This window comes from Osmia lignaria, chromosome 15, assembly GCF_051020975.1.
Source record: "Osmia lignaria lignaria isolate PbOS001 chromosome 15, iyOsmLign1, whole genome shotgun sequence".
Classification (NCBI taxonomy): Eukaryota; Metazoa; Arthropoda; class Insecta; order Hymenoptera; family Megachilidae; genus Osmia; species Osmia lignaria.
The window spans coordinates 13617872-13630937 of record NC_135046.1 but is presented as its reverse complement, the minus strand read 5'-3'; the positions used below and the strand labels follow the sequence as shown (position 1 = coordinate 13630937).

Here is a 13066-nt window from a genome sequence, read left to right as displayed (position 1 = left end):
TTTGACGAAGATGAAAGCCCGGTCGATTTAAAGCCGCGTTGACCTGGGAATATCGGGGCGTGCAATCGAGAGACCGTGCTTGAAATACCTTTGTCTGGGCAGTGGGCATAGTGCCCGCAGACGGGCTTCGTTCGCCACAACGGATTGGCAAACTTTGACGAAGCATCGATGTATGTAGTATCGCGTCAATTGAACTGGTTTATTTATTGAATTTTATCGTTTTCTAATTCGCCTGCCGCATCATTTCGCTTGGAATACCTATTTCTGAGAAGGTAAGGAATACCATTCTCGTCCCTGTAGGTAATATACTATATACTAGTCTATTCTTCTCTTTTTCTTTCTTCTCACCCCCTTTTTACTTTTTACCTTTACCTTTACCTTTGTTATTTTTAGGCATTCGTTGTTGGAGAAATTTTCGGAGAAATTATGTGTAAAAAAATGATCGTCTAGACTGTAGAGAAAAAAGAAAAAAGAAAAAAGAAAAGTTGCAAGCGTTCCCTTTATTAACGATAGTGTAAATTTAAACTGGGTAACAGCCAACGGCCAACGACGAATTAAAGATGGGTCGCAGAAAGGTTCGAAGTAGAGAGTCAAGAACGTCAAAGAGTGAATCAAGGATTCTAGAACGGAAAGAAGAAGAAGAAGAAGAAGAAGAAGAAAACGGAGAAATAGTCGGAGACGTTCCGATCGACGTTTATGCTCGATTGACATATCCTTTGGTTTCAACTTGTTTTTCAAGAAAGTCGGACGAGGACGAGGACGATGACGAGGACGAGGAAAGCGTAGAATTAAACGTCAGGCCACGATTCGTATTCGTTTCGAGTCTGTGCGCGGTTTGCTTGCAAAAACGTCGAATGTTTTGCGAAGGTTGTCGAATGGTATCTTATTGTTCGGCGGCGCATCGATCGAAAGGGTTAGCTGAGCATGGTGAGCTGTGCGAAGCACTGGCGGAGATACGTTCGTCCATTGTATCGACGCTAGAATCTGAGGAATCAAAGATCCGACTAGACGCGGAACAGTATCGTGCTTATCGAGTACAGTTACTAGCTGTTCTTCAGTCAAAAATTCGCAGACCGTTGAAACTTTGGGAGAAAGAGATTGTATTGTACCCGATGATTTGCCGGCTTTGTCGTCGTTTTCGCGAGGACCTAATCTGTTGCCCGAACTGTGGGATGGAATGCTATTGCGTGGATCACGCGACAGATCACGAGAAATGGTGTAAAGAGTTTGAAACGTTGCAACGATGTTTGTTACTGCAATGGAAACACGGTTGCGTCAATCCAATGATTCCGAACGTGCGTCGACAAATGGTTCTCGCGAAATCTCGGGATCTTACTTTTCACGAATTGATGCATCGCATTTACGGCAATTGTTTGTATTACCGCGAGATGGATTGTTACACGTATTCCGTGTTATCGCAGGTCTGCACGATTCCGTTGACAGCTCTTTACGCGATGCAAATTTCTTGTAGAAACTGGCAAAGTAAAAGCGATTTTACGATACACATACTCGGAGCGGAGTTTCAATTCGAGGGGATAAACTTGCACGCGTGGGAAAAGTTGTTTCTTCATTTTCTACCGAACTTGAAGAGGGTGCGCGTAGTGCTGGTCGGGCCGGAATTACGCTTACCGAGCGGCGTACCGGTGCAGATATTATCAAAGGTAAACCTTTGCCGTCAGTGTAAGTCTGCCGGTAGATCGGTGCTGGTTAATTTCCGACCAGGAATGCTTTATCACGAGCTAATTTCGAAATCAACGTCGGAAGGGCATCATCCTGTCACCGAACCTGATTTGATTTGCGCTTTCAATCCTGGTCTTTATCGTAAAACTGGATTCGCGGGACAAGACAGCTGGTTTCAGACGATACGAGAATTCTCTCGACGAACGAGCGCGGTTGCGATCACCTCGTACACCGTCGATGAGATGTTTTGGGAAATAGCTCGAATAAAATCTATAACTGACGTCGATGTTCTTTTAGAACCACGAGAAAACCCGTTCGCTTCGATCAAACCGGACCGAAACTTTGTCACCGATCACTCGAATCCCCTTATTTACAAGAATTATTACATCTCTATCGTTCGAGGAAAATTATTGCCTGAATAATTTTTTCACTCCTTTTTAATAACGCTGTTGGATTAACCCTTCATTGGATTTACTTAGTTAATTTAATAAAGCCTCGATTCGTACCGAGCTTTTTGTATTCTTATTTTAAAGATATTTGCGTCGGAACGACGTGCCAGAAAATACATAGATACATATCTACAATATATGGTAGGTGTAGAAGGTACATATGTATTTCGTCGAGAGAGCTAGCACGGAATGAACGCGCAGTCTCCGACACGCGCAAAATTAGTAAAATTCCATCATTCAATATCGTCTAGATAATTTTTATTTTATCTTATTGTTAGCCAGTGTCGTTGTTGGCGTGAGTCAAAATATTCTGTTGCTTTTAACGTGTACTTTTAATTATATTTACGTGTATGTATACTTACATATATACATGTGTATAATATATACTATGTACAAAGGATGTAGATTCGAGCGCTTGTAATGGTGGGTTCGCAGATACAACAGGTGACGAGATACAGGTAAAGAGTGTCAACATAGGAGAAGAGTAACGTGAAGTATTAGGCTGAATATACGCTGAACCTAAACCGTGGAAAATAATGTGTAGAAAGAAGAAGAAAGAATAAAATTGATACCGTCGCGGTTGCCTGGCGTGTGTAGTGTGTGCATATTTTTCTAGATCGAGAGAGGATCAAAACGTAAAATAACGGAGTTAAGAAAAAAAGATAGCTAGACGGCTAATTTCTGGCCAGGATCAGAATAAAGGCGAACGATAGAAAAGAGAGAAAAAAAGGTGAGATTGTGGCTCGATCCACCGAATTGGTCAGTTTGTAAAAGTAACGATTGTAGGTGTTATCACAGTGGGAGGGCCAGTCTTTGAAGCAAGCAGCATATGCTATCACGTGAGCAATGTAGTTTTGCTCGAAGGTACCGCGAAACAGGTGAGAGTACGGACCTGAAATAATAGAGATGATTAATTCAAAATATATATATCTCTCTCTTTCTTGAGGAAAGTAAAATAAGAGATATGTACCTATCGCGTATACTCCGACGTCTTCACCTCCGTGCGTTTCGTCCTTCATATATATGGCAGCCATTTGCATGTAGAAGGGTTCGTTGCGCGTCTCGTCTTGATCGACCGGTCTCCACGTTTCGTTAACGTTCGTACTGTCATTTCGTCTGTGATGGAAGAATCCTGGACCATTGGCGTAGTTGAGCGTTTCGTAGGCCGACACGTCCGTTTTGTTTGGATCATTGGCGAAACCAAGGATGTCGTTTCCTCTGTTCGGATAACCATTGATGGTGAAGGCGTGCGAGTGATCGGCGGTTACAATCACCAGTGTTTCTTCCAATTTCACTTGTTGCAACGCGGTCAATACCGCTTCTTCGAGCTCCGACACTTCTCGTAACGCTAGTTTCGCATAGTTACGGTGATGGGCAAGGTCTATCTTGCCACTCTCCACCTGTGTTTTCAACAACACGCAGATAAGCTTGGGAAATTTTAAATCAGCTAGAAGGGAATGCACCCGTTTCGAAGATAGGAAAGAATGAATGAACGAATGAATGAATGAACGAACGAACGAATGAATGAATGAATGAATGAATGAATGAATGAACGAACGAACGAATGAATGAATGAATGAATGAATGAATGAATGAATGAATGAAGGAACGAACGGACGAACGAACGTACGTACAACTGAATACGTGTACTGTTAACGAGGGATAGGAGCAAGATTGAAAGTGCTCGATAAATGACGTTTCGACTTACCATTAAGAAAAAACCGTTTTTGTTTTTGCTAAGCAACTTGATAGCCTGTGTGGTCATATTGGCTAGGCTCGGTACCTCTACTGGCTTGACCGCGTGATACGGAAGGTGACTGGCAGCAAAGATTCCAAGAATTTTCGAGACGTTTGCGACATCTAAGGACATGAGTTGTTCGGCATTTGTTACCAGATTTCCCTCGGGATTGTTCTTCGTCCATACCTCTGCCAAGTTTAGTCCGTCTTCTCTGACACAGGTGTCGGGATCGACCGGCTCTAGCGGTAGACCCATGTGTTGTGCTCCACCACCCATCATCACCTATTCACACGATGCGATGCACCAAGTATGTATGTAGAACGACTTACGAAGAAAGGAAGAAAAGCAAGAAAAGCAAGATAGCGTAAACTAAAGTACAATAAGACGATGTTACCTGAAATTTATTTCCAGGTGCATCCTCGATCAACTGTCTGGCTATGTCCTTGACGCAACCTTTGTATCGTTTCGGTATCGAGGTATCGCACTCCCAATCACGATTATTCGTATGAGCGTACAATCCGGCTGGTGTTGCGTGCGTGATTCGAGTGGTAGTTACGAATCCTGTAATCGCAAGATTCAACGATAACTCTCTGCCGTGATTAGCTTTTGTAAATGTATTCTGTTTTTCGCGACGAAACGGGGCGTCGAAAGCGATCATCATTCGGCTAACGATCCAGGGAAGCAAATGCTGCTGCGTTACGCGTTACGCGTTACACGTTACGCCCTAGATAAAGCAGAAGGTCGATTGATGACCTCCTCCTCTCTGTTTCGACAAGGTCTATTCGATAAACGTTTAACAGTCAGTGTATAACTGTATAGCGGGTAACCGTCAATCATTCGAATCTGCGTGGATTTTTATCAGAGCACTTGATCGATCCTTTCGCTTCGTATTTCGTATTTCGTATTTCGTATTTCGTATTTCGTATTTCGTATTTCGTATTTCGTTGTGTACTCAGCTGCAATGATCAAGTACTCGAAATCGTAGCGATATCGTTTCTTCTCGATTTGATAATAATCTATCGATGAGAAAAGTACTTACCGGTGCTCATACCGCTTTGCTGAGCCCAATCGGCGACCGTTGTAAGCTTACTCTCTTGATCGAGGCGTTTGTCGCAATGATTGTAGGATGCCTTGGCATCCAGACCGATCACCCTATAACGGCATTTAACGCCGGAAAATATCGCGGTCGCCGTTCCGGCGGAATCGGGCACTTGCTTGTCAGTGTTGTAAGTCTGCGAACACCAACGAGCAGAGATTAATGAGAAAAGATTAATGAGGATCCGTTCGCGTTCAGCAAATTCGTTCGACCGCCAGCAAATTGAACGGAGGTTGAAAAGTTTTCAAAGATAAAAATGCGGTTATTTCGGCACCTTGGCAAACCCGGTATTGGGAAATTGCTCGAAAGCCAATTTGTATTCTTCGCCAGTAGCGCCCTTCATTTGGCCTTTGAATATACGGCCGGCTGTGATCGTCGAAATTCCCATGCCATCCCCGATGAATACGATTACGTTCTTCGCACGATTTTCATTGTTCCTGTAAGCTAGGTTTCTCCGAAGATCCTCTTGTCCAGATTTCAACCAAAAGGACATATCTAAACATGATTGCGATATTTCTTTGTCAATTATTATCATCGAAAACGCAAAAACTAGATTGTTCCGTATTTAAAGGAAATAAAAAAATTTGTTTTTATATAGTAGGCAATAGTGGACAAACCTTCGTAATTGTTCGAATCTCGTGGCAGAGCATCGGAGGTAGCGAAAAGTCCGAGTAGTGCGCAAATCAGTACCGTTGGTTGTTTCATATCGATGGCAAGGGGGACGGAGCCGAGAGAGCTGCAACAAGTCGGATATCGATATCTCGACACTCGTTCTATCGTCTTTCGTTCGCGAGCTACCTAATAAGCCTGCTACCGATAGCGTTCGGAGATTCACGCGTTGCGTGAATGATGAAACGGAAGCGATTCGAGGGAGGACGAGTAACGCGGGTCCGGGGAACCGGTAAACGGGAAGCGGGAAGCGGGAGTGTTTGTTCATCGAATGCTGAGAATACAGTTCTGCTTTCGTGTGACGATAGATAGTGGCCGATCTCGAGCGTGTGTCACACGACAGCGAAAATTTTCCAATTTCTCAAGGTATCTAACACCAGTTGAATTTCCTGGTCAATGACTGAAAATGATTACCCACGTGTACATACGCGTAGCGAACGATCTTGGCTATTATAAGCTGATTGTGAATTGTGTGCCGCGGTAACCACTGAATTCGTCGATTACAACAATTTAGATTTTCTTTCATTCGTATCGTATGTTGGTCGATTGAATAATATAGTCGGTAACCGAAGAATCGGAAGCGTTCTTTCGTTCGAGGGAGAACGATTGTTCCTGCCTGCTGGAGTTTGTGTTCGCGTTTACGTTCTTTGTTGAAGCAAGTTAGAATTAAAGAGTATAGATGAGAGACAAAAAACGAAAACGAAAACGAAAACGAAAACGAAAACGAAAACGAAAACGAAAACGAATACGAATACGAATACGAATACGAATACGAATACGAAAACGGTGAGTACTAGTAACGCGAACAAGGGACCTCGAACGTATTCGGGTCACAGTCGACGGAGTACTCTGTCGAATCAGCTCGAACGAGGTTACCGCGGCAAACGGTAGTATCGAATCGAAGAAGAAACGATACTGTTGAAAATTACCTTATCTTAGGTACGATTGTCGATTATTATCACTCGGATCGGCCACGGATGAGCAAAAACTTGAACCACGTTTAGGCAGACTGACGCGAGGGAGAGTTTCTGTTTATGCGTGCGATATGTGAAAAAAGAGACTACGAAGAAACTTGTATTCTAGGCACAAAGGTGAAAAGGCTGAGAGCGTGCCGCGAACAGGTGAACAGACACGCGGATAGTCCAAGACGCGAGATCGTATCGTTTTTCGATTTGATAAAAAATCCGCTACTGATTGATTACCCAACTGGACCGGATCGTGGTGCCGTATTAACAACGATACAGCGTCACTGTGCAAGTTTGTCACTTTATATAGCGTTTCAAAGGCCCTGGTAGATTGTGCACGAGGTGGAGAGCGTGCAAGGGACACTGAGAGTATGGATTCTCGAGGAGATAAGTGGTCCGGGGGAAGGGGAAGCCCTCGTGCACTGTTAATCCAAGCGTAATTGAGCAGCTCCGTGCCATTACGTCTTATATCCGCGACAGATTAATGCGAACGCGGCTCTCAAAGCATCTTGCGAGCCGCCAATTCTCTATTCTCTTATCACTTTTCTTCTTTTTCGTCTTTCCTATTTTTCTTTTTTGTCTTTCAATCATCATTCCAATTCTTCATACATTGAAACATTGAACCTGAAGATTGTAAATAGAGATAATAGTCGCAGAAAATCGAATCAGTTGCATAAAAAATCGAAACTATTTATGTTGCATGATGTCGCGTCAGATGAAATTCCATTTGTTTGCGCGTAATCCCAGGCAAATACGTGAAAAGCGGGCAAAGCCTCGGCGAGAGGGTGAGACGGTGACGCGATAGCGCAAAGAGGAAAGCGACGCGATCGACCAATAGCGTGCTCGATTCGATCTCGAGCCTCGAGAGGTGAGACGAAAGTCCGATTCTCGATTGGTTTCAGATATTGATGCGAGTCTGCCTCTTTCCCGCCGTTCCACGTTCTGTACACGTGTTCTTGCCGAGTCTCTCTCACGTTTCCTTATTTTTATCGTTTCTATGACAATTAACTGGCTAAACTCGCTACCCTTCCCCGATCTGCGTGATCCTCGTTAACGATCAACCAAAGCCAGCGCAATACCGTCATCTCTGCCTGATATCATGATAATCGCTCTTTCCTTCTCTTTTAGATATAGGAAATCTTTTTTTTCACTAACAGATTGTCGAGACAAAGAACAAAGTCGGTGAGCAGAGATTTGATTTAGCAATACCGATTGAAAAAATTATTGTCCAATGTCGAAACAACTGATTTTTTTGATGTCATTGTGCTTGCTAGTTTAACGAACGAACCAACACCGAGACGGATATGTACAATATCTACATCTACATCTACATCTACATCTACATCTACATACACGCATCGAGATGTGCAAATTCATTGCACGCAAACACCTCGAATTGAAAGAGCAAAGGATCGAACGTTGATTCGTCTTGATCGTATTCGCGGTCACACGAATGACGATGCGTTTAAACTTTAAACGAGAGGATTGCTGCGTTGCATTTTACTCTGATTGTCAGTCTTCGCTTCGATCTAAAAATGATCGTTGAATCGAACGATAGGTTTAGCGATACGACGAGTTATCGAAGATGAATCGCTCCTTTATTTTCCAATAGCACGCAATAATTCAACGGCAGGAATGCGCGAAAATGCGCATGGATACGTGTCAGACGCATGAACTCGGTATGGAATTCTGAAACATTGACGTAAGAGTGCGATCTATCGAAATGTTTTATCTTGAAACGATCTTGTTCAAATAATAATAAGGCGCGTGTATTTTGCCGTACATTTTTATCTTTCTTTCGACTGGTTACCAAGTACATACATAACGCGTTTGCTCGAATAGAAACTGCGATTTCACTGTCACGCAACGAGGAGAACCACCACGGGAATACAATTGTATTCTACTTCTTCGGATTCTTTCATTCTGCTCTAGACTATCCTGTCCTATTCTATTCAATTCTATTTCTTTTATTATATGTACCTACTATTCTATTGCTCTCTATAATTTTCCGTTTCTCTTGTTCCGTGATAATTGATACAGTCTAGTTTCTTCTCTATCGTCTCCTCGCATTTTCTGTATTTGTGTATGATAAAAAGGAAGCTTGATTTTCATACAGGTAGATTTCGTATGTTTCAGTTGGTCGGTCGTCGAGAGTATCGTCGTTTGCACGACGCGATGATCGAAGGTTGGAAATAAAGCTTTTTCGAAACATTAAACGTTCTTAACTTTTGTGCCGTAGAAAACCTACTCTGCGATTAGCGATTCGTTCCAATTCATTTGAATTCGCTTAAACGAGCATTATTTATAGTATTTCGATACGTTTTATATTAACAATATCATCACAGCTGTTTAAATGTAAAAACAAAAGGTTACGATGCTGGCCATATTTGCTGGAAAGGAATGAGAATGAGACGCGAATTAGTTGGACGGATAACGTCTTGGTTGTTTTCTTTTCGGTTCTTCGTTTTTATTCGTACATTAAATTTGTTCGTTCATTCGTAAACGAGAGGAAAAGTAGCAAAGTAGTAGAAGCGAAACGCGTTGACCGGGGTATACGCGATGCGATCTACGTCCTTTGCTACGTGGATTCGCGTAGGCGCCGCTGTACACCACCGGTACCCGGCTTTCCGTTTCCACCAGATTCGAACCGAATTCCGCGATACATTTTATCGCGATCGCCGACTTTTCCCCCGTATCGTGAAAATGCGATGGCTCCAATTTCAATTTCACTTGCAGTCCAACAGCGTTCGGCGTTTCCATTTCCTTTTGCTTTTTCTTTTTCTTTTTCTTCGTGATACTTGAATACCGAATCGTCTTCTGGTTCGCGATCTACAGATAAAACGATGCCTTAATATACACCTACAAGTTACGACAGAGAGAATTTTTATTCTACCGGTTTTCCGTTGACCAGCCAACGAATAACAACAGCTTTTGGTATGGACGGCCAGACGGTACAGTTTGCCGTTACATTGTCCCCGATTGTATAGTACGAGGATAAGCCTGTAATTTCTGGACCTCTTTCGGGCAACGCTGAAAAACATGATCGTTATCGCACGGTATTTCCAACTGGTAGGTAAGAGGTAAGATTGCGTGCGATCGATGAGCTATCGATCGAAGAATAGCGATCAAAGAATAGGAGAAAAATAGAAATAAGAAGTAAGAAGTAAGAAGTAAGAAGTAAGAAGTAAGAAGTAAGGAGGGGCGGAAATACCTATAACGGTCAAGTTAGCTGTTTGGTAGATGGTGGCGAACGATGGAGCTTCCGTGGACACCTCGCATTTGTACTGGCCCGAACTTCTCGCCTCCAGATCATTTAATCTGATCGATTTCTCATTATTCCAGCCATTCTATAACGGTTAGATGTTATACGAAAACGTGTCTTTGGCGAAATCTCGTTCCCTACCGACCGCCACAACAGTCTCCAGCTGCATCGATACTTTTTCGGTCTAGCCATCAACAGGAAAGAGATGAAGTAGAAGAAGACTTACATCGATCTTGATACCAGGTTGCGGAAACGTTTGTATTCTCGGATTATCTTCCGGTATGTATCGAAAGAATTCGTGATCGTCTTTGTACCATTTAACCGAATAAAGCCCACTCGGTCCATAAAGGTGCCATTCGCACTCGAGCTCGACCGACGATCCCATTTTCGCCTCATTTGGCACCTTAATCTTCACTTTAATGTCACTGGCTGAAACAAAATTATGTATTCTCTTACTTTCTGACAATCAGCGTCAGCAGCGCTAATTATTTATTATCCACCATCTTCCAACTATTTACAGCAGAGCTTCGATTGCGAACCTCTTCGAATCGTCTAGTAGGATGCCAATGAAGTATTACACGAGATAAAGTGGTGCGGTATGACGCGGTCTAAGAAAATTTCCAACGATTCAGTCAAAAGAATTTCAGCCAATGCCAACGAAAAATCGTTGGATCGCAACCCTATCGCGTACCTTTTTAACTTTTCATCTTTTCATCTTTTTTTATCGAGACAAGTTGCCAGCGTTTCGGTGTAGCACTTTTAACTTTTCGATACGAACCAAAGGTGGGCCGCACCGCGAAAGCAATTTTTCGCTACCGCCATTCCGTTTGCACCGCTTACCCTATACCTTACTTATTTTTTCCGTTATTCACTCCGATCGAAACAGTCCCGTTGAGCGAAAAGCAATGTCAGAAATTTACGTGGAAAGAAATCGGTTAAAAAATTTTTTTAACACTTTTTCTTCCATAGGTGCAAGCAAAGTGCAAGCTTGGTAAAAATACATATATAATAGGTACTTACTTTTGTCGAAGATCGCGAATACTCCAGTTAGATGAATCGCGTATACGATCCAAAGTATCGAGCACGTTTGAGAAAATATACGAGGAGCAGGAACACCGAATGCTTGCGATTCAATCGATTTCGTAGACACGGCAACTCTCGAATGGTATCGATCCTCGAATCGATTCGACGAACCACGCCAAATACCTCCAACTTTATTTCTTACAACTTTCTCGTGTCTTTCGAGAAACGACACACCCATAGCGTTAAAGTTGCGTCTCTATTTTCCTCTCCCTTCTGTCCTTACTTTTCTCCCTTTTCTCGTAAACTGTGATTTGTCAGAAAGTAACGTATGGCCCGATAAGAAAGAAACCTTTAACTCGAAACGAAGAAACACTGACAGACCGGTAGGTCTTTGTCCCTCGAAGACGAGTCTCGTTCTACAACCACGAACGGTAAGAAAAAGAAGAAGAAGAATATGAAAGAAAGAACATACACCTATAATAACACGAACAATCGATAATTGAAAAGGAAAAGGAAAAGGAAAAGGAAAAGGAAAAAAGAAAATGTGGTGAATAGCGCCCAGCCACTTGCAAAACTGATGTTTAAGCAGCCGTACGTACGGAATACGGTAGAAAGGGTTGCGCTGTAGGTTGGTAGCTGGTAGTAACGTATGTGTCGTATGGTGCCGCGCTGCGCCGCGCTGCGCCGTACTGCGACGCGTCGCGTTGCGTCTCATCGCGCCTTCGGCGAACGGGTTAGGGTGCGGTAGACCGAAACTGGAGGTAGGAAGATTCAACTGGACGGAACAGGGTTGAGTTGACCGCGATACGGTACATGACACGCCTTTATCGTGTGCTAAATTATTTGACAAATTCGGAAGGAACGGCAAGTTTTACGCTTGGGCGTGTCCGTCCAATTATTCGAAACTGGCGTAAATATGGAGAAAAGGAAGAAGGAAACGTGTGTGATGAGAGGTAGCCAAGGAAAGGGAAGAGTATGTAACTGGAAAAAGGAACAAAAGGAGTTCGGTTTAAATGATTTGTATCGTTTCGGAGAACGTATAACGTACTATCGCGTCCAACTAATCTACACTACTGACACAAGCTGGAAAAAAGGGGGATAGCACAAGTTAAAAATGAAGAGTTGAAAGAAAAAGGGAAAAGTGAAAAGTGTCACGCAATCCGGTGAACGGTCAACGTAAACTTGAACGATTCGTTTCCCTGTGATCGATCCGTGAGTTGCTTTTCCGGTTTCCGTTGACATTCCTTCAAGAGTAAATACTAGGCCACTGTCAAGCTCACAATCACTTGGCCGCGTTTCAAATTCACCCACTCTTTTTACTCTGTCCAGTTTCCTGTATTTACGATTTATCTATCAGTATCAGTGAAGATTTTGTCGCATAACTCTTTCAACAAGAGACAGAAATATGTATGCGTAATTGAAAATTTCAAAATAAGGAGCACAAGTAAAACGATCTGGTTTTTTCGTAACGTTTCTTTATATACTCTGTAGTTTCTCGCGGGCACCGTGGAGATACATCGCGTGATTCTCGCGCGGATTCCGTGGATAACAATGATCGAATAATGCGCGCGAACAAAGTAAAACGCGATGTTTGATTGTTTGTATACTTATCAGTAAAACGATCACAAGGCGAGAGAAACGGCGAGAGAAACGGCCGCCGTTTCCAACGCAAAATACTCGAAAAAAATCAAGTTTCGTCGCAAGCTTTTGGTAGATTGTAGAAGATTGTAGAAGATTGTAGAAAATTGCGCATCCGGAAAGGTTGCAGAACGTTTCGAAAAGGGACTCTTGTTTATCTACTAGGTATTCCTTGTCCTCGCTCTCGTTTTACTTCTCCCTTTCCTCCTCGTTTTCGTGCTTCTTTTCGATCTGTGATCTCGCGCATAGTTTAACGTCTTACGTTACGTTAAGGAAAAGCACCACAGGGAGAGAAAATAATGCGACCAAGAAAAAGAAGCCTAGTAAGAAGGGGAGTGAAGAAATCTTCTCGGAGGAGAAGAAATTTGTAAGCGACAGTGTCTAGATTCTAGATTGAAACGTTGCGACACAAACTACTTTCGACGTTGGCCTCGTTCCTGACAAAATCGAGCACTTTTGAACAACGATGATTGAGCGTGTTCTACCGTTATGCTTCAGCTTAAGCATTTATCGCGCACACCTCTTTTGGCGCGTCGAAAAAATAGC

At 42.9% G+C, this 13066-nt stretch overlaps 3 protein-coding genes across 5 annotated transcripts; 1 reads left to right on the top strand and 2 right to left on the bottom strand.

The window, feature by feature from the left end:
• Positions 1-477: 477 nt before the first annotated feature.
• Positions 478-2692, top strand: LOC117608336 (uncharacterized). The gene has a single exon (XM_034333317.2). The coding sequence runs from the start codon at positions 561-563 to the stop codon at positions 2100-2102; it is 1542 nt and encodes a 513-aa protein (XP_034189208.2). The 5' UTR covers positions 478-560; the 3' UTR covers positions 2103-2692.
• LOC117608334 (alkaline phosphatase 4-like) lies at positions 2366-6974 on the bottom strand. Of its 3 annotated transcripts, none has more exons than XM_034333312.2 (8): positions 6835-6974; positions 5581-5699; positions 5238-5458; positions 4907-5099; positions 4262-4428; positions 3838-4149; positions 3100-3529; positions 2366-3021 (listed from the first exon to the last, which is right to left on the bottom strand). In XM_034333312.2, exons 2-8 carry the CDS (start codon positions 5666-5668, stop codon positions 2804-2806), a joined length of 1629 nt encoding a protein of 542 aa, XP_034189203.1. In that variant the 5' UTR covers positions 5669-5699; positions 6835-6974; the 3' UTR covers positions 2366-2803. The 3 variants fall into 3 exon arrangements, with proteins under 3 accessions (XP_034189203.1, XP_034189204.1, XP_034189205.1); XM_034333313.2 differs by lacking the exon at positions 6835-6974 and adding an exon at positions 6562-6822; XM_034333314.2 differs by lacking the exon at positions 6835-6974 and adding an exon at positions 5762-5968.
• A 1746-nt stretch (positions 6975-8720) lies between these two features.
• On the bottom strand, positions 8721-11547 carry LOC143306091 (uncharacterized). The gene is made up of 5 exons (XM_076692431.1): positions 10880-11547; positions 10086-10288; positions 9809-9944; positions 9491-9627; positions 8721-9426 (listed from the first exon to the last, which is right to left on the bottom strand). The coding sequence occupies exons 1-5, from the start codon at positions 11118-11120 to the stop codon at positions 9076-9078; spliced, it is 1068 nt and encodes a 355-aa protein (XP_076548546.1). The 5' UTR covers positions 11121-11547; the 3' UTR covers positions 8721-9075.
• Positions 11548-13066: the final 1519 nt, after the last annotated feature.

Bases quoted from the DNA above. Each gene is read 5' to 3' on its own strand.
- LOC117608336 (XM_034333317.2), top strand. From the start codon at position 561: ATGGGTCGCAGAAAGGTTCGAAGTAGAGAGTCAAGAACGTCAAAGAGT.
- LOC143306091 (XM_076692431.1), bottom strand. From the start codon at position 11,120: ATGGGTGTGTCGTTTCTCGAAAGACACGAGAAAGTTGTAAGAAATAAA. The intron at 9,945-10,085 runs GTAAGTCTTCTT...TAACCGTTATAG, and splicing joins AACCTGGTATCAAGATCGAT to AATGGCTGGAATAATGAGAA. The intron at 9,628-9,808 runs GTATTTCCGCCC...CATGTTTTTCAG, and splicing joins AGCTAACTTGACCGTTATAG to CGTTGCCCGAAAGAGGTCCA.
- LOC117608334 (XM_034333312.2), bottom strand. From the start codon at position 5,668: ATGAAACAACCAACGGTACTGATTTGCGCACTACTCGGACTTTTCGCT. The intron at 4,150-4,261 runs GTAACATCGTCT...TCGTGTGAATAG, and splicing joins CACCTGGAAATAAATTTCAG to GTGATGATGGGTGGTGGAGC. The intron at 3,022-3,099 runs GTACATATCTCT...CTATTATTTCAG, and splicing joins CGTCGGAGTATACGCGATAG to GTCCGTACTCTCACCTGTTT.